The sequence below is a fragment of the Sapajus apella genome, unplaced genomic scaffold (genome assembly GCF_009761245.1).
Source record: "Sapajus apella isolate SASKATOON/1434 unplaced genomic scaffold, GSC_monkey_1.0 scaffold133, whole genome shotgun sequence".
NCBI classification, from domain to species: Eukaryota; Metazoa; Chordata; class Mammalia; order Primates; family Cebidae; genus Sapajus; species Sapajus apella.
In genome coordinates, this window is record NW_022437073.1 from 118,482 (window position 1) to 138,920 (window position 20,439).

General features: G+C 38.4%; 1 protein-coding gene across 2 annotated transcripts in view; it reads left to right on the plus strand.

Annotated features, from left to right (window-relative positions):
• The window catches only part of PALMD (palmdelphin), a 50,480-nt gene that overhangs the window by 19,409 nt on the left and 10,632 nt on the right, over positions 1-20,439 (plus strand). For both annotated transcript variants that reach the window (XM_032262926.1, XM_032262927.1), the window contains exon 4: positions 4,299-4,423. In XM_032262926.1, coding sequence (XP_032118817.1) covers positions 4,299-4,423 — 125 coding nt within the window. The remainder of the gene's footprint in view (positions 1-4,298; positions 4,424-20,439) is intronic.

Genomic DNA, 20,439 nt, shown 5'->3' on the forward strand with positions numbered 1-20,439 from the left:
AAGATTCCAATTAGCCCCAGCTCTCTGGATTCTGTTTGCTTCTTTGCTTCTAAGTAAGTTGACATTTCCGATGTTTAATGGATAATTTCAAAGCATACTAAGTCTGCTGCCCTTCCAATGTGTCAAACTTAATTTACATGAGTAGTATACATAGTCAAGAAATGCAGTGTGTACTAGAAAAATCAATGAAATTTTTTTTAAAGTGCCAAGTTGTTTCAGTGCAATTCAAATGAAGTCAACAGTCAAATGTAGAATAGTGTTTTAGATGGACCATTTCTAACTCCAAAACAAGAGGAGTTAGAGGTCATTTGTTCTCCTTTCCTCTCTCTCTCTCTCACACACACACACTTGCACAATTTACACACACACACATGCACACAATTTACTCATACAATCCAGATCTCCCAATGAACTACTTCCTGCTTCTGGGTAAACTGACAGCTCTCTAGCTATCCTTGAGAATGGGCAATTGCTATCTTTGCAGAATGGGTAACCACAAAACAGCGGAGCTCACAGTAAAAGAGAATATTTAAATATCCCCTCAGTCCATTCTAGAAAGTATTGTAAGTTTCACTTGAAAGCCCTGACTCACTGAAAGGTCCATTTCTGAGGTAGCACCTCATTTCAGCACTTGTCAAAAACAGTCTGGAAAGTACTACATCATCTTCCTTATTGGTTTGCTTTCCAGAACACAGGAGACCTCTTCCAATCCAATTCAACCAAAACATTTATCATGTTTTGGTCTGCCATATACAGTTGCACAGAGTGTGTACTGCACAAACATACCTGAAGTGACGGTGCCAAAATCCTGTCTGTATTCCTTTGCCAGTAGTGCACTCTGGTTCAGGTATGCTTATACCTGGAGCAAAAGGTTTCCATTTTCTCTGCCTGAAAGTGCTATCCACTTTCCCAAACTGTTCACTGGCCAAAAGTGGTATGTGTGGCATGCAGCAGGGCTGGGAATTGGGGGAAATGACACATTGTCCTAATTTAGGAAATTCGAGATTAAAGAAACAAGATAAAGGATAGTTGTTTTAATTTAAACCACAGTATACGTATTCTTTAATCTGGGGTGGTCAAGAAGGCACTATTAAAGGTATGTGTTTCAAGCTGAGTCTTAATTGATCAAGTAGAATTTATATGGATGTACATAGGGCCTTATTCAGCAAATATTTATTAAGTACCTATTATATACAAGGTACAAACTGGACACTAAGAATATAAAATAAGTGAAATTTGGCCTGTGTCCTTAAAATGGTAACTGATACGTAAACTCATAATGACACTGATTCTGTGATAAACACTCTATGGGAGGCACCAACTGCACAGGGCACAGAGAAGAAAGAGTGGCTGTTTCAGTAAAGTGTATTCTACGTTTTGCAGAAAATAGTTGGCTATACCAAACAGCAACAAGGCATAATTCCCAAATAGGGTTCAAAATGTGCAAAAGTATTTTTAAAAACAACTCTACAATGTGTTCACCAAGTTAGGAAAGCTCTATTGGCCTCTGTAGTCTGTCTCTTATTTTCTTCTTCTTCCATTTGTCCTGGTTTTCATGACTACTGTCTCCACCTTCCTGACTGCAAACTAGTTCATTATACTTCAGTGACACACATTAAACAACATAAGCATAAACATTTACAAAGTGTTCCTCCTATATTAGAATACACACGTTTCAAAATAGTGGTAGTAACTCACTCTGATTCTCTTTAGCTCCTGAATCTGATGATCATTCCCATGATGCACTAGCAAGGCAGATTCTGGGACATTTTTACATCTTAATATTCAAACTATTCTGAGACCTTTCTCTGTATGGATCTTCCTGCCTAGTAATATGATCACAATCTCATGTTACAAGGAAACACAAAATACACTCAATCTGAAAAATGTTTGATTTCCGTGAGTCCACTCAATTCAGTCTATGAAAAACATTTTATTCCAGGTCTACTGTAACTTCTGGGTAGATATAGAAGTGCTTCAAGGAAACCTTTTCCTAAAAAAAACTGCAGGAAGATCTATCACCTGCATGTCACATATTTTAATTTAGTTAATATGGCTTTCAATTCTGAATTTCATTGTTAAGTAGATTTTATTATATTCATTAGCCTCATATATTAAAGCACAAGTATAAACAGTGACATAAAAACAAAATAACCATTTTGATTACTACAGTATATATGTGATTGTATCAATATATCATTTTGATTGCATATCCAAATTGTATATTTTATATTTAAGTTCAATGGTAGTGAGTTCTCCGCCAGGAATAAATGAAAATTTATGAAGCATGAACAAAGTTTTACAAGGCTAAAATTAAAATTATTTCTAACCAGACTAAGCATTAAGAAGGTAGCCCCAAGTTAACCTAACACGTCAAAAAAATGATTCTCTAACCCCTATAATTCAGCCTCATAAAACCACCCATCTGAGTGTTTCTTATAGAGACACGTATGCAATTGACTGGAGCTTTCCTTATAGGTGTTTTGTAAGGAGTATAACTTACTTCTATAGTTGTTACTGTCTTCTTTTCTATACATTAGCTAAAATTCCATCAATTAAAAATAAATTAGAATCAAGGTAAATTATTAAAATGATGCTATATTCAAATTTTCTTAGCATCTTTGACCCCAGGAGCTGAATATTGACCAATGTTAATAATATTTACTGGGTCTGCGGGAAAACATTTTTACAAACAGCTTAACAGCTATAACCAATGGTTAAGATAACACTGGGGTAAACAACCTCTGGCCACAGAGTGCAGTAATACAAATTGCTCTTATGGTGTATATTATTCACATGCAATTGCTTAAGACTCTGAAAAGGCCAACACAAATGTGATGATTGGGGGTGAAGTTGCTATTTACTTAATCTAGTGTTTTTCAAACCATGTTCTGTTCATCCATAAGCCTTCAGGTCACCACACTGCTTCAATTAGAGCAGTCCTGAATTCATCTGTTTTCCAGACTATAGTTCCATATAACATTTATTTGCAGTGTTATAAGTTATAGTGTTATATTGGGGTTCTTTTTTTAAAAAAAAATGGTTTAAAAGTCTTTACCTTAGGGGGAAAAAAAAACCCATCCTTTGGTAATTATCTATCACAATTAAACTTAATTTTAAATGTGTTTTTAATTCAGAGATATTTGTATTTCAGTGGTATTTATTCTAGCATCCCTTAAAAAAACACAAAATTATTCTTACTTGCTCTCATTAAATTTCAATACAAGAGAAAGAAGTCCCAAAAAATAAAGTTCTGATTCTTTCATGACGGATTTTAAACGTAGTGAATCCCCAATGAATAATTAACAATGAATAACTGAACAAATAATTTATAGACGCAGATTAGATACATAATGAGAGCCCTTTTATTCCAAGAGAAAAAGAGAAACTTGAGCTCCTTGAAAATAACATGACAGTATATCTGACACTTTCTACTTGAGATGTAGACTACATGCTAATTAAAGCCCATACAAAACTTAAAGGTCTTTTTCATTTGTTTTAAGTCATCTTAGGTCTTTAAACTCCAGGTCCAGGAGTTTCATTTCCTCATGCAAACTCAAGAGGAGATTTTTGGTTTTTTCCATATGGTGAAATATAATTTGCTGTGTATTGTTAAAGTTGACAAAAACTCACCAATGTTTAGACAGATCAGTAAATTTTGTGCTTAAGCATGTCTATAACCAGGGAGATTCTGAGAAGAAAGAAAGGGTGTTAAGTAAGTAAAACAATAAACAGCTACCACACAGCCTGAGACTAACACCGAATATGTTTAAGGCACAACAGCAAACTTCTGTTTTTCCCACCATTCCAATTAATCCCACAAAAGAGTTTTCTGAAGCGATTGTATGCTCCCACTGAGGGGAATATCAAAATGGCATCAAGATGATTTTGACTTTGTTAAGGAGACAAGATATGCACCCATACATAACAAATAACACTAAAGACATCATATTATGAGGTCCCATTTTGACTGTGATAAACATACAGTATGGCATGAAGAAAGTGGGGTCGAGATGGGGCTGCCAGGAGTATGGGGGCCAGGGATCTTCATGCCAAAGGAGGGACCCAAACTAAACCTTGAAGTATAAATGAGACTTAGATGCATACAAACTGGCTTTGAATAGAATCAAGAAGGCTACAATGAAAGACAATACGAGATTTATTCAGGCAAGACGCTGAAAGAAAATACTTCCTCTTTAACGTGTCACCTATTGAAGTTCATTAGATTTGAAAACAGTAAGAGATTTTGGAAACTACTGACCAACGTAATAACATATCTTTATGTTTCCTGACATCAGAAAAAGGCCTTGAGAGAGAAATGGCTTCTAGATGGAATCAGCAGCGGAAAAGAACAGGAAGAGATGAAGAAGCAAAATCAACAAGACCAGCACCAGATCCAGATTCTAGAACAAAGTATCTTCAGGTATGGCCCTCACTGAGACACTCCACAACTACCTTTATTTTGACTTTGTCCCATGTTGTACATAGACATGCCATTCTGACTTTCAGAGGCACAATCGGATCTTCCATTTGAATTTCTTTTTTTTTTTTTTAAGGCAGGCTTTCACACCGGCGCCTAGGCTGGGGTGCAATGGTGTGATCTTAGCAAACTGCAACCTCCGCTCCCAGGGCTCAAGCAATCCTCCAACCTCAGCCTCTTGAGTATCTAGGACTGCAGGTGCCCACCACCAATGCTCGGCTAATTTTTATATTTTTGTAGAGACAGGGTTTCACCATGTTGCCCAGGCTGGTCTAGAACTCCTGAGCTCAAAGTGATGCACCCGCCTTGGCCTCCCAATGTACTAGGATCACAGGTGTAAGCCACCGCGGCCAGCCTTCCATATGAATTTCTAAAAAAGACTAGGGAATCACACCAGAAGGTCACAATAGAAATTTTACTGTAAATATCACCTGAGTATAGCAACACTAGATTTATTTTTTAAATGCATATTGATGACTTACACTTCTGAGACTGTTTCCTCCAGAATGGTAGGAATGCCTACCTTTTAGTGTTGTTGATCAGATTAAAAAATACATGTGCTAAACTACCAGCACCTACCTGGCACATGGTAGGTACATAAACAACAGTCCTTTACAGCCCCAGCCCCTATTCTCACCTTAGGACAGGTGACAAGTCTGCAGGTGTGTTTATCCTGTCCTTCCATCATATCTCTCTCAGGCCCTCCTCAGTCACAACCGTGATATTTTGGAAAAGAAGATTCTCTAGGAATACTCTAGTCACAGTTTCCCTTTTCTGGTTCTTTGATGATTTGGTCACAGGTGTTCACCTCATTTCTCAACATCCTTTCCTGCTTATTATGTGAGATCAGTACAGTCAGGCGACTGCTGGCATAAGAAGCAATACTTTAAAATTATCTTGGCTTGAAATAAGGTGATGGACATAAAAAATGGAAAGCTCAAATGTAAGATGGGATTACTAGGATTATCACATGCGAAAAAGCACAAAAGAAACAGATATGGGAAAGGCCAGGATCATTTTCTGACCTACACAGGAAAAACATTTAAAAGATGGAATTTCTTGTGTTATAAGCATGACAACAAATTAAAGTCTACACATCTTTGAATGTAGGCAACTTTCAAAACCTCACTCACTTTAATTTATTGCCTTTAGTGAGGACTATAGAAAAGATATGAAACACAGATCTTTTGGTGACATTTAGTATTTAGTAGCTGTGCTATGACCATATTTTGTCCATACTCACTGCACTATACAAACAGATCTGATTACGCTTAAAACTGACAACATGAAAAAAGGCTTCCTCTCTACAAATGATTTCCATTTTACTTGATTAATTGCATGCACTTGTATATTTAATAGCTAAAATCATTGACAGCTCATCCTTATCTAGATGTTTTTGAAATTAACAATTCTTAAAAGGTTATAGAATTGAAATGTTTGCATTTATAAACCCCTCGGTTGTTTACTCAAAGATATGAAGTGCTTCTAAATAGCAAATAATAAATATTTTAAAAATAACCCAATAAGTCAACTCTATAGCTTGAAAAACTCAATTCTTATCAAGGCATCCCTTAGCAAGACCTTCTCACCAAGAGTCCGGCTTAAGTGGGTGATTACTTTCTTCATTCCACAACACAGAATGCTTATCTCTGAAAGAGTCCTAAATTTAATCCCTGCAAACCTTTCCCATTGCACAGACACCTACTTGCTTCCCCTCAAAACCCCCTTTTAGAGTCTTTCCACATACTGAACACCTACAGCTTTCGCTGCATCTGATGATAATTGAAGTGGCTACATATACACAAACTCCATTAACAGGCTTGAGCAGCATTTTGAGTAATCCGAGTATTAACCAGGACTCTACTGATTGCTTTTAAACCTTGCCTGAATGCTCTGAGAAGCACGTAAGCTTCTAGTAGTATTGATAGTGGCTTCTAGTTAGAGCTTCTTCCTAACCAAAAATTAAAAAGGAAGAGGAGGAGGGAGAGGAAGAGGAAGAGAAAGAGATATTTAATAAGCCATAGTATACACCAGGCACTTTACATTTATTGTCCCATTTAATCTTCATGACCTGGTGAGGGTAGTTATTACTACCTTCACTTCTTTCAAAGAAGTTAAGGAATTCACACAACTAGGAAGTGGAAGATCAGGGACTGACCCATTTGACTACCCCACACTGCCTTTGAAATGATGGCACACAGCAATGTCTGTGGACTGAAAAGGTATTCTCTCTTATAGAAAATCTTTGAAATATGTTCTGTTCCTTTTCTCTCCTTTCTCCAAAAAGCTCCAACCACACTTAGGATCACCTTCCATGTCCCCTACTCTCTTTGGTAAATTACCAATTACATATTTGTTCATTATCCAGTTTCTTGCATCTCACTACAACTTTTAGATCTTCATGATGCTATGAATCTGTGAATACTCCTTTGTGAACACCAAATGAGTCTAGTCCTTAAATAGAATAAAAGTAGTGATTCGCTTTTAAAGGAATTTATATAATTTACAAAGCACTTACACTAAGTCATTTAAAACAGCAATCCTAAAAAGAAAGCATCAACACCTCCATTTCACAAGTGAGGAAGTAGGTGCAGAGAGATTAAGTGACTTAATTAAGGCCACAGAGTCAGTAAAGGGTAACTTAGATCTCAAGGCAAGCCAGATTTAGTGCTCTCCAGCTTAAAAACGAAGAGAGCTATAAATGCAAATGTTCTAAAAATAGCAACATGCCTAACACAGACAAGTATCTCTAATAATCAGCAAACTGCTTTGTTTAAGGAGTGATCCTAAAAAGATGCATTTGAAAAAAATAAAGAATTCTGTTTTCTTGTGGCCTATAGAGGCATGTTTATCTGGTTAAAAACGTACAAGCAACAGAATGTTCCGAAACAACACATGAAGAGAAAAAATATCTATGCCTTATCAGCATTAAGCAGCCTCCCCTACTGCCCAGCATTATAAAAATCACGTTGCCAAAGCAGCTTTACCTGATAATGGAACATTTTCTTCTCAGATGGTTGTAAAGCTGCTGAAAGAAAATCAGGTGCATGTTTTTAAATTCAATCTTTCTCCTAAACAAGTACCCACGGTGCTTGAGAAGCTCTTATTACCAGCTAAATCAGTACAATTTCCTGTTAGCACTGAGTAGCAATTGAGCCAACTGATGAAGTTGAACTAGGCAGAGCCACTCACATTCCCTAAGCAGGCGAAGTAACCCAAACTCTGAATGTGATTTATCACTTGACTTACGTGCCTGCTCGAGGGTGACACTTGCCATTCTGCCAGGCCCCTCAGCTAGAGGATAAGATTTTAATGGGAACATCAAAATAGAAATGTTGCTATTACCTTGGAGTCCATAGCAGGGCCAGACTTTGCCCATGAACCTCTTTCTTTTTACTCCCAAGGCGTTGTGAAAAGGACTGAAGCAGTGTTGCCTCTGGCATTCAAATCCCTGTTCTGCTGACATAGTACATAGGCTTGGTCACGTTCTTTTATTTCATTGAGTCTCAGTTTCCTTGCCTGTAACATGGGACAGTTACAGTCACTCCACAGGACTGCTGTGAATACAGAGTGCCTGACACATGGTAGGTGTACAAAAAATATTAAATACTAGTCCCTACTAAAAGGCTAAATTAAAAGAACAACACTGCATGGATCTTTATCCAGGTATTTTTATTTTTTGGCCAAGTTCTCTCATTTCTTTATGCTAGTAAAAACAATAGTTTTCTTGAAGTAAGCTGAGAATATCCACCGACGAGGATTCTTTTCATTTGGAAATAATCAATGATTTCTCTTTATGGCTTAAAGGCTAGAATGCTACCATAGGGGTTAATTTTTATGAAACATTTGCTGTGGACCAGGCATTGTGCTAAACATTTCATATATGTTATTTCATTGAATTCTCACAACTACCCTATTAGGTGCGTAACATTTAATAGATGGGAAAAAATTGAGGCTTACAGAGGCTGTTAAGTTACACAAGTCTACAGCTAATGTAAAGAGCCAGGATTTTAGACCTAATTAAAAGTCCTAATCATAAAAATAAAACTGTGCCTCAGATCCTACAGAAATTCTTTACAAATGTTAAATTCTGTAAACTCTATACTTCTAGGGCATTTTTATATTTCCAATCTATGCTATAATTTCACTCTTATAGGTACCACTTTATGTAGACATTTACCTGGGTATTTCACATATTAAAGACATTCAGAGGGTACCCTGACTCATGCATAACCTTTAAGTAAAGCCTATCTGCTTATTCATCCTGTCGTCTTCTCTTCCAAAAAGAGGCAACATTTCAGAAAATAAGCAGGTTTCCATGGTTTCTGTCTCTGAGTTACATTCTTAGCTTTGGAACAATATTTTGGAGTATTTTGCCTGGTGCCCTGATTAATACCTTGGGAGGAAATGTTCCCAGGGGAAGGCTATTGAACATCTTCTGAGTCACTTTGCTTAAACAGAGTTTCAATTTGCCTCCCAAATAAGCCCTGCTCTTACTGCGACCACTGAACCATTTACTGCCTGATTGTAGATACAGGTGCACTGATTTTTCAGTCCAAATATCCACAAGCACAAATGTATAGCCTGGCTTGGAAATCTTGTAACACTTTCCTTGCTCTCCTCTATCCAATAGCCGACACCCACAGCGACACCCCCCAAGGAGTCTCCTTAGGAGGTGTGCTCCCAGCAACTTATTCACATCCTGGGTTCTTCCTCCCTATCCAGCTGCCTTGCAGTTGTCCATGACCTCCCTTAGCCAAACTGCCCTGTACCAAGCTCCGGTCCAGACACTCTACTTCTTGAACTGTGTCCAAAGACCTCTGACTTTAATTGGAGCACAAGAGTGCCTGACAGAAATGTCATAAGCATGAAATGTAAAAGGTTAACTGCCGAGGAGAATAATGCAAATACGCTGCATTCCCTTTGGGAAGGATAAGCTACTTGTGATTAAATGTTCTCTAGTACGGATTTTTTTGTAAATACTCCAAAGTGCCCTTCTGACCTTCTGCCTTCTTTTAATGAACTTTCATTCATCCCCCAAATAGTCAGAAACCACCTTCCACATATGATACAAATGGGCAAAGGTATATGTGAAGCCTTGGATGTCTGTGTGACTATCCAAGCCAAGAGAATAGCCAAGTAGGCTGGCACAACAGCCATGGCCACATCCCATATAACTTAAGGAAAATTCCTCCACAAAGGGAGCTGAAACCCAAGAAAATGTATTCTGCTCAATATCATGTAAAGCAATAATCTACTCCATTAACTCAAAAGAGAGCAGGCAAGATTCAATTCAAAAGGAAACCCAAAACATTGATATAGAAACATAAAAGATAATTTTTTTTGTTACTGGTTATCATTTATCAAAGTTTAGCTCATTGTTATTTCCATCCAAGTTTAACCCCTACCTAATACTTTTAACTACCTGTGCAGGTCAATGTTACCTTAATGAAACTAATGTTTCATCAAACACAGGTGAGGTACGCTACATGAAAAAATATCACATTCTACATGTTTCTGCCGTCCTACCCTAACCCATACCTAATACCACATAGCAGAGAGATAGACAAGCTGCTCTTTTATGACAACATAAGAAAAAGAAGAAAAACGAAGGGAAAAAAAACTCCACCATTTGATTCTTATTAAATTTGCTGTTGCCTGGAGACACGCAAGAAATTATTCTAAGGTAATTATATGAGTCAAAATCATTCCAAGCATGTTTTTCACTCTCCATATTTGACTAATTGGTTTACCAGATTTGTGATAGTTCATCTGTTGTTGTTTTTAATCTCCCAGATAGTCTGATTATTTTTAATTCAGGAGATTCAGTTTTAACTTAACAAAAAAAGCTAAGTAAACCAAACTTAAAAGTAAGGGAAAAAGTCTACCCACTCCAACCCACCAACACACATACAAACCCCTAGTACAATGCCTAGCATATAGTAGGAATACCTGTGAATATATAGCTTAATAAATGAATGAATGAGAAAAATAGATGAGGTATGGATGAATATTAGTACATAAAAATGCTACCTTTCTAAGGACCAGCTGAAGAAGCCTAGATAATGACTTAAACATTTATGAACTAAAAAGGAAAGCCTTGAAACGCTTTTTAAAAAAAAAGAATAAACATCCAGCTACTTTGAGACAAGGACAAAGTTATATGGTAATAGTGTCCTGGCTTTTGAAACAATTATTGATGGCATGTTTTACCATCTTACCATCGCTTTGTTTACTTTCTCCCCGATTTCGCCACCTCTATGTGCCCTTTTATTTCCTTATTCCCACCTTCCAGCACTCATTCTTGCACAAACCTGCCAATCTCATCTATATGTGAGTAGAAATAAGGAATAAATGGTTACTGGCCCCCACCATGATAGACTGGAAAGTAGACTACAATTACCCCTGAGGGTCCTCCCTCCACTCCACTTCAATTTATTTAACAACAGCTACCCTTCATGGAGCATTATTCTGAGAATGACAATTCTCTGAGGGAAGTCTAATTAGCTTCATTTTGTGCATAAGAACACTAAAGCACAGAAAGCTATAAATCTGGTAGCAGTCATGCCAGGAGTCACACGTAGGTCTTCCTGACTCCAGACCCTTTCCACTAGACCTTACGCTGCTTATTCTTGATTCATTTGGTGAATATTATTGATAACTTGCCATATATAAGTCTTTCAGTCTTATAGAGAAGATTTCAGAATGATAAGCTCCCAGAAAAAAAATTGTATTTGTGTTTTTCTCTCTTTAAATCCTTTAACTTTTCAAAATGCACTTACATTTATTATCTCACTCAAAATGGGATTCAGTGCCTTGAAATACAAATTTGACATCATTAGCAGAGTTGTCATAGACCTTTGGCTGTGCTGACATGAGTAAAGATAGAACAAAGGAGTAACTGAACAATCCGGAAAGTGGGAGGTGAATTAGTTCAGTGATCTGTTCTCCAAACCTTGGTCACAAAGGAAGAATGTTCAAGAGCAGCAACTCATTGTAATAGAGAAAGAATCGGTGCTGCCTGCCACAGGGCCTAGTCTTCTCCATTCTGCAGGAGAGTTTCCTGTAACTAATTTTACCAGCTCAAAACACTTCCACACCCACCACCTTGCAATGCATCTTTTGTCTGCCATAAGGTCACTTCATCCATTTAGACCACCCAAGGTTATCCGATTCTTGCTGGCTACTCTATGTTTCATTAGGATTGAAATTTATATTTGTTGATCTTCAAACAATATAGCCCTGTTCTTGGTAATCGAATATAAACAATTAACATCAAGAAGCAAAGCAAAAATGAAGTAGATAAAAAGTAGAAAATATAGTGGCTGCTCTATAATATTGTCAGGGATAAATGTTAAGGGTTTCCAAGGCACAAAGCCAGGAATTATTTCTGAAAGGACAGAGTCACTAGCTGTCTACATCATTAAATATTTTTTGCCATTTCATTACAGTCTATAGTTACAAGCAGTTTATTCATAGAAATGTTTTTCTGTACAATTTTTTTTAGAAAAAAAAAAAAAGGCTTACCAGAATCATGGATAAATAGATCTTCAGTTAACTTGCCGTGTCCTGGCCACCACAGTAGTTGATGGTCACTTGGGAACCTTATGACACGTGGGTGCAAGTCAAATTGTCACAATTATTTCACTCCTATTAAATGTGTGTCATGTACAAGGTTCTCTACAATCCCTTACTAAAAAAACACACACACCTAGTTTCTGTCTTGCCAGAGCACTTGAGAAGCCCATGACTAACTAATCCTTCATATCACATCAACCTTGAGAGTACTGTATATGTTTATTTGCACTCATATGGAAGTTACATTTGTATAATAACTTGTGCATGACAGTGGCTGATACTCTGAAAACCAGTTTGGTTTCTTATTTTTCATGGCAAATGAAACCCTCAATTTGCAAAATATTGTTCTGATTAAGAGGGTTTGCTTCCCTGCTATATCACTCTCTTTTAATGTTATATGCCTACACGGCAGTTTCAAATCAGGATACTATCATCTGCCCATAAGATAATTATTAATATTTTCAGAGTTGTAGTAAGAGATGAGATTCACCCATGCAAAAGCTATTCACATGTAATTGATTATTCAGCTTTCTAAACACCTGCTCTGTTCCCAACCATCAGAGCAAACCAACGCTTGCTTCAATGTCATTGTTGCCTTGGCTCTCTGCTTCTTGTTATCTTAAAGTTGCTGCATTGTATTGTTTGTCCTATTCTTAAATGCTCCAGATTAGAAGCAACAGATCTGGCTTGCAGCAAACTTAGTGTTTGCTGTATGCCAGTGCCCTTTAATTCTCTGGCATGCTTACCAGTAGCATGTGATTGTTTGCACCAGCAGGCTAGATCTTCCTTATTACACATGCACTTTGACAATGGCTGGTTCTAAGGCAGTTCTTGTTCTTCTTTTCTTTTTTTAAGGACACCAGCCATATTGGATAGTTTTTGTTCTTACCTACTGTCTGTGCACTGAATTATTCTTTATCTTTTTTGATATGCACTTTTTAAAAATTTTTGTAGATATGGGGGTACAAGTGGTTTTGTTACATGGGTATACTGCATAGTGGTGAAGTCTGGGCTTTTAGTGCAATCATCAGCCAAATAATGTTCATTGTACCCATTAGGTAATTTCTCATCCCTCATACCCCTCCTACCCTCTCACCCTTCTGAGTCTCCAGTTACTATTATCCCACTGTATATGTCCATAAATACACATTACTTCACACCAAGTTATAGGTCAGAACACGTGGTATTTGTCTGTTTCTGAGTTATTAAACTTAAGATAATGATTTTATTTCAGCTGAGTGAAGAAAATATGCGTGACATGTAATAGTTCCTTGATAAAGGTTTGTTATACACTTGATGAAATGTATTAAACCCCAACTTTAAAGAGTAAAACAAAAAGCTCACCTTCTAGTAGATTACATTACCCTCAATTTTATTAAGAAAGCGTAATTTGCCATTACCTTTGGCCAAATTATCTATAAAGATGAAATATCTTTAACCTCTGACCCATAGTAATAATTTATCTGCCTATTACGTACGACAACACACTGCAGTCAAGATAACTTGACTAAAGTCAACTGTATATACTCAATAGTAGCCATTGAATTTCCAGAGAGATTATTTTAGATGAGCTATGATTTTAAAAAATAAAAAGACCTTTCATTTTTCACTGCTAACCTTAACCATTCAATATTAGCCAGCTGTCAACCCAAATCATACTAGATTTGATACTTTTTTTAGAAATATACAAATCCTTTAACCACTGAAGGCAAAGACTGATTAATTTTTCTGTTTTTACTAGTTAACTATCTGAAATGCAAGATACAAATGAGTAATTGTGCAAATCAATGAAAAAAATTATGAAAAATCACTTAAAATCTATCACACTACAATTCACTCCCCATAAGTTTACACAATAGTCAGCATACTGGTTTTGTCACTTTAAAAGAGTCCTCAAGAGCAGTGGCTTAATGAGATAGAAAGGTCCATTTCTCTCACATACGTCAAATCCTAACTGGTAGACATTCAAGCAGAGGAGAGCATCAGAGTTACATGAGATTATCTAGAGGTCCTATTTCTGGTTTTTTTTTTTTGAAACGGAATCTCGCACTGCTACCCAGGCTGTAGTGCAGTGGTGCAACCTCGGCTCACTGCAGTCTCTGCCTCCTGGATTCAAGTAATTCTCCTGACTCAGCCTCTCGAGTAGCTGGGACTACAGGTGTGTACCACCACGCCCAGCTGATTTTTTTGTATTTTTAGTAGAGATGGGGTTTCACCATGTTTGCCGGGATGGTCTCGATCTCCTGACCTCGCGATCCACCCATCTCAGCCTCCCAAAGTTCTGGGATTACAGGCGTGAGCCATTGTGCCCAGCCTAGAGGCCCTATTTCTTTCTGTCTTGTTGATTTGCTACCTCCTAAGGGATGCCCTTGTCTATATGGTCAAAGCCAGCTCACCACCTCATCTGCATTCCACTTCAGAAAGGGAAGATAAATGGAGGACAAGCAGCTCTATTTTAACGGCGTGACATGACAGTTGCAGACGTCAATTCTGCTAATACCCTGTTGGCCAGAATTTACTCACATGGTACCATCTGAATGCCAAGGACACTGGGACATGTAGTCCACAGCAAGGTAGCCAAGAAGTCATATAAAACTGAGAGAGTTCTATCACTAAAGAGAAGAAAAGGAGAATGGATTGGGGGTGGCGTGTAAAGAGAGAAAACAGCAGGTTGTCAAAAAAGACTAGTATGTTCTTTCTGCCCATGTTTACTAAATACACATCATCCCCGTACATATTATTATAACTCTTCTGATCATGCTGGATCACTGTTGAGATTTTCTGTTTAGAATAGTATTTTCAAGGACAGGTGTGTCCCTGAAGCTATATTAGTACCATGCTTGCTAAAGTTGCAGATCTAACAGCGGAATGGACCTGGTAGATTTTTGTCTTCCAGTGGGGTTGTCACAGACGGTCCTCCTCTCCCAAGCAAACTAAGAAAGAGAAAAGGGTAACTCATTTTTATTCTTTTTCTGAGACAGACTCTCACTCTGTTGCCCAGGCTGGAGTACAGTGGCATGAACTCATTGCAACCTCTGCTCACCGCAGTCTCCACCTCCCAGGTTCAAATGATTCCCCTGCCTCAGCCTCCCAAGCAGCTGGGATTATAGGTGTACACCACCATGCCTAGCTAATTTTTGTATTTTTAGAAGAGATGGGTTTCACCATGTTGGCCAGGCTGATCTCAAACTCCTGACTTCAAATTAGCCACTCACCTCAGCCTCCCAAAGCGCTAGGATTACAGGTGTGAGCCACCGCACCTGGCCCAGTAACTCATCTTTATTAAGGAATTCCTCTACCTCAAGCCCTGTTGTAGGATTTTATGAACAAGTAGCTCAATTATCTCCTTAAGACAACCTTTGGTGAATACTGTTATTATTCCCTAAATGAGAAAACAAGCTTGGAGGGGTTAAATGATTAAGCCAAGTGCATTAGCTTTGAGATGGGTTTATTTTCTGTTTCCATGGGTAAAACTGGAGGAAAAAGTATTTTCATCTCCTGAGAAAGTGGGCCTTCACACAAAAACTCACAAAATATAGGTAAAGCACCAACTGTTTTCTGTTCTCCCAAGATTTAGTGGGGAAGAAAGGGAAGAGCATCTCTGGTCCAAGGGAAGAATCAAGTTAGAACTGCTCACCACTGTAGGCAGAATTCAATACTTATCGGAGGCAAAAACATTCTGAGAGCCTGTGAGTTCTGAAAGAAACTGGATCCAGCTGGGCATGGTGGCTCACACCTGCAATCCCAGCTTTTTGGGAGGCCAAGGCAAGGTGGGAGGATCACTTGAGCCCAGGAGTTAAAGACAAGCCTGGGCAACACAGGGATACCTCATCTCCTAAAAAAAAAAATATATACGTACATATGTATATTTCTCTTTATCTAGCTTGGGGAATGTCAGCAGCGAGGGATTGGCCCTAGCACTTCTATCAACTGGCCTCAGAGGTACATCAGTAGTGTCATAACACCTGCTGACTCAGTCTATCCCAGAGACATAGCCATTGGACCCTCTCTTTAGGTGTAGTCCTGGCTTTTAATAGAAGAGTTTGGGCTATTGAAACCAAGTAATTCATCAGTCCCTTCAACGTATATAGCTAAGAGCCAGTCATAAACTTAAATTCATACCTAGCACTGGTGGTTACATTGAAACTGCAGTAAAATAATCAAATTGCATTAGCCAGCTTTATATTTAAGACCTACTGCTTCAATTACTTTGAACAACGCTATCTTGTGTGCAAGCAAAGAAAAGACTTTTTTTTCTGACCTCAAGTCTTGCTGTAAAGTAGCATTAGCTTAGGAAAGCCCAGATTCTTTGAAGGAGACTGTTCTAAGAACTCCTACCAAGAACCAAAGTCAAGCAGCCAAAAAAAAGATAAAGCCCAGACTTTAATCCTTGTTAGATGGACTAACCCACTGAGCAGAAAAATCCCCAATACAGCAAAATAACCCTAAGGAAGATTAGGATAGAAGTATTACCCTTATATGTAAGGGGTCAACACTTACACACTGCTGGGCCCCAGCTATCATTTCTCTCTTCACTTCCTTTATTATCATAGGAGGTAAAAAAATCCCTTTATACTGCTGAGCAAAATGAATGTTGTGTCTAAGTTCTTAAGAATCAATATTTTTAAGTTTTCTTTCTACAGTGGCTAATTGGAGAGGAGTTAAGAGTTCAGACTCTGTAAGTAAAGACCTGATTCCAAATTCCATCCTGCCGCAGGCAGCCTGTGAGCCTCCAAGCCGGTTGCCTTTCTAGGCACCCAGCTTGCTCATCTGTCAATTGGAACTAACAGCAGGGCTCACGGGGGTTGCTGGAAGGATGAAACAGGCCACTGCCTGGTGCAATGTAAATATGCAATACATGTTAAATGTTATAAATGCTAACACATGAAGTACCAAGAGGTAGGATGACGACATTTGAATTTTGGTTTGTGTGGTTTTTTTTCCTCATGAGTTTCAGTCTGTTTGGCCCCTAATGGCAAACGCTATCAGATTGTGAGTCCTTGTTAACTCCACCAAAAGCTGAGAGAGATAAATGGACCCTTAGCAGCAGAAAAATTGCCTTCTGAAATAACCTCTTCCTGATGCATCCAGCATTTATGTGCTGTCCTTTTTTCCAAGACAAAAAATTGCATGTTGGAATTGGATTGGAGACATTATCTCGTGATGATTAAGGGAGGTTATTACTACAACAGTTCATGAAATGAACTGTACCTGCTTTTACCGAGGGAGCTCTTGAAAATAACCCTCTTTTTCCCCAGCAAATAGGCAAGGAGAAGAAAGATTCCAATAATGGATAGCATTACAAATCCTTTTTCATGTACTCTGCTTATCTAAATTGGCACGTGATACCTGCCCACCATCTCTCAGAAATTGTGAGAGGTACTGATTCATCCGTCAAGCCCCACCTAACAGCCTGGGAGGCACCAAGAAGGGTAATTCTCTTTCTCTGCTGCCTGTTCCTCGCCAAACTGAATCAGCATTTCAAGGAGCTCAATTCCCATTCTGAAAGGTAATACCTTCTAAAGACGGGGATGGCAGCACTTATGGAAATTCTAACCCATCAACTGAAAGATAGGCATGTGAAGGTTAGAGAGTTAGCCCATGGTAACCTCCCCAAAAGCTTTCCATTTGAAAAAATTGTAATTGTACATATATATGTATATACACCCACACATAAATACACATATATGTGCATATGTATATACATGCATACATGTATATGTGTGCATGCGTGTATGTGTGTGTATCTATATATATATATATATATTTCCCCAATACTTCATTTATACTTACCATATTTTTTCTCTTCTCCAAAACTACCTTTGGAAAGAGATTAGGAATGAGTCCCTAATTTAAGTCTTGCATTGTTTAAGCTTTAAATCAGGGCTGAATATTCTCTTAACTATGAATGGTCATTGAACAATGAAAAGAATAGATACACAAACGTGTATGTATATTGGAATGGGAAGAAATAATGAGGAAAAATTTTAAATATCAAAGAAATGAATAAAAACAAATTCCTTTTACAGTACATATCAAGAACTTATACAGTACATATCAAGAACTTATACTATACCAGGCTTTTTTTTTTTTTTTTTTTTTGAGATGGAGTCTCACTCTGTTGCCCAGGCTGGAGTGCAATAGTGCAATCTCAATTCACTGCAACCTCTGCCTCCCAGGTTAAATCGATTCTCCTGCCTCAGCCTCCTGAGTAGCTGGGATTGCAGGCTTGTGCCACTATGCCCAGCTAATTTTTGTATTTTTGGTAGAAATGGGATTTTACCATATTGGTCAGGCTAGTCTCGAACTCTTGATCTCGTGATCCGCTCACCTTGGCCTCCCAAAGTGCTGGGATTACAGGGATAAGCCATTGTGCTCAGACATCAGGTATTCTTTTCGGTACCCAGGTTTCCTCAATCCCAGCACTATCGACACTTTGGACTAAATAATTCTTTGCTGTGAGGAAACTGTTCTGGGCATGACAAGACATTTAGCACCATCCTGGCCTCTACCCACTAGCTTTCAGCAACACCCCCCTCCTCCCCCTGCCAAGTGATGAGAAGCAAAAATGTCTCCAGACTTTGCCAAACATCCCCAAGGAGCAAAATCGCGTCTGGTTACGAACCACTGTGCTAGATATATAAAAATTGCCCTGCCTAGTAGTTGCAATTTCTGTTTTATGCTCCTAAAGGACAGTCAGTGCTCAAAAATTCAGTGTATTATCTCGTGCAGGGGTTGTCAAACCTCCTCTTCTCTATTGCTGGGCTGCCGCTGACTTCTGACCAAATGGAGGGGGTTGGGGGGTTTGGGCAGCATCCAATTCCTTACTCTCAGTTATACTTTCTAAGCCCCTCATCATTTCCATTGGCATTCCGATCCTTCAGAAAGCTTTTCTAGAGCAGCAAATCTCTAACATTCATCTGATATCTATATTGTCCGTAAATATTAAAAGTATCAAATCAACACACAAAAATAAGAAATCAAGTTTTGCACTGAGGTGGAAATTTTAAGAAATGTTCTACATCAGTAGGCATCTCCTGTCAGAGGTTTGTGATTCTAAGTAAATAGTACCAAGATGCTTCCTAGTTATCCTTTTTAGCTCAGAGTTGGCTGTGACTAAGTGATAAAGAACGGGAGGGAGGTGTTTATTCATGTTTAGTTTTCACAAACATGTCATGATGTATTGTGAGACCACAGCCACTTATTAATGCAACTTTCACCTACTGACTTGAAAACCTTCAAAAAAACATTCATTAGCAGATATGCTGATGAGGTTTGTAGGCTTTCAACCTCATATTTTTACCGTATTAGTCTAAAGATATTCTCAAGACAAATCATAAGGCATTACATTACCCAAGGCTTTATCTTCAGAGAGAAACAACAACAAACACCAGTGTGTTTCAAAATTCCCTAAAATGTCAACGGCCAACCAGACCAAAAGCTTTGTCTCTGTGCCCCAGGAAAAGAAAGGGACAGAGACAGGAAGAAGCTAGCTGAAGTCACTGGGGGTAGTAGCTCATGCCTGTAATCCCAGCACTTTGGAGAGTGGAAGCAGGTGGATCACTTGAGGTGAAGAGTTTGAGACCAGCCTGGCCAACATGGTGAAACCCATCTCTCTACTAAAAATACAAAAATTAGCCAAGTGTGGTGGTGCAATACTGTAGTCCCAGCTACTGAGGAGGCTCAGTGAGGAGAATTGTTTGAACCCAGGAGGCAGAGGTTGTAGTGAGCTGAGATTGCACCCTGGCACTCCATCCTGGGTGACAGAGAGAGAACTCCATCTCCAAAAAAAGAAAGAAAGAAAAGAAAACCCTGTGAAGTTGTTAACATTGGCCAGACCTCTAAATGTTTCATTGCCCCAGATTCAGTCCTTAGAATTCTTATCTCCCTCACTTTCTAGGAAAGTTATAAATACCAACTCCCAAATGTATAAATACCAACTCCCAAACGTATATCTTTAAACCCAGATTTCTCTGAGCTCCAGTCTTGTACATCCAATCCGTATCACAATTGATTGTCTCAAATTTAACACATCCCCCACAAATCCCCTTTGTTCTGTCTCCCAGATTTCTGTTCAGCCAATTGTATTTGCATGTTTCCAATGATTCAGGTCACAAACATTGGAATCACCTTGACATCTCCCTTTCTCTTATCCCCTGCATGTAATCATCAACAAATTCTGGCAGCTCTTTCTCTCAAATATTTCCATAATCCAACCACTTCTCACCCTTCTACTGGCAACCAACATCTGGACTATGCCATCTTCATCTACATTTTTAGGACAACTGACCTCCATATTTGCCCCATCCGGTCTAGTCTTCACACAGCAGCCAGTGTAACTGTTTACATTTCAAGTCATACCATGTTTTGGCTCTTCAAAA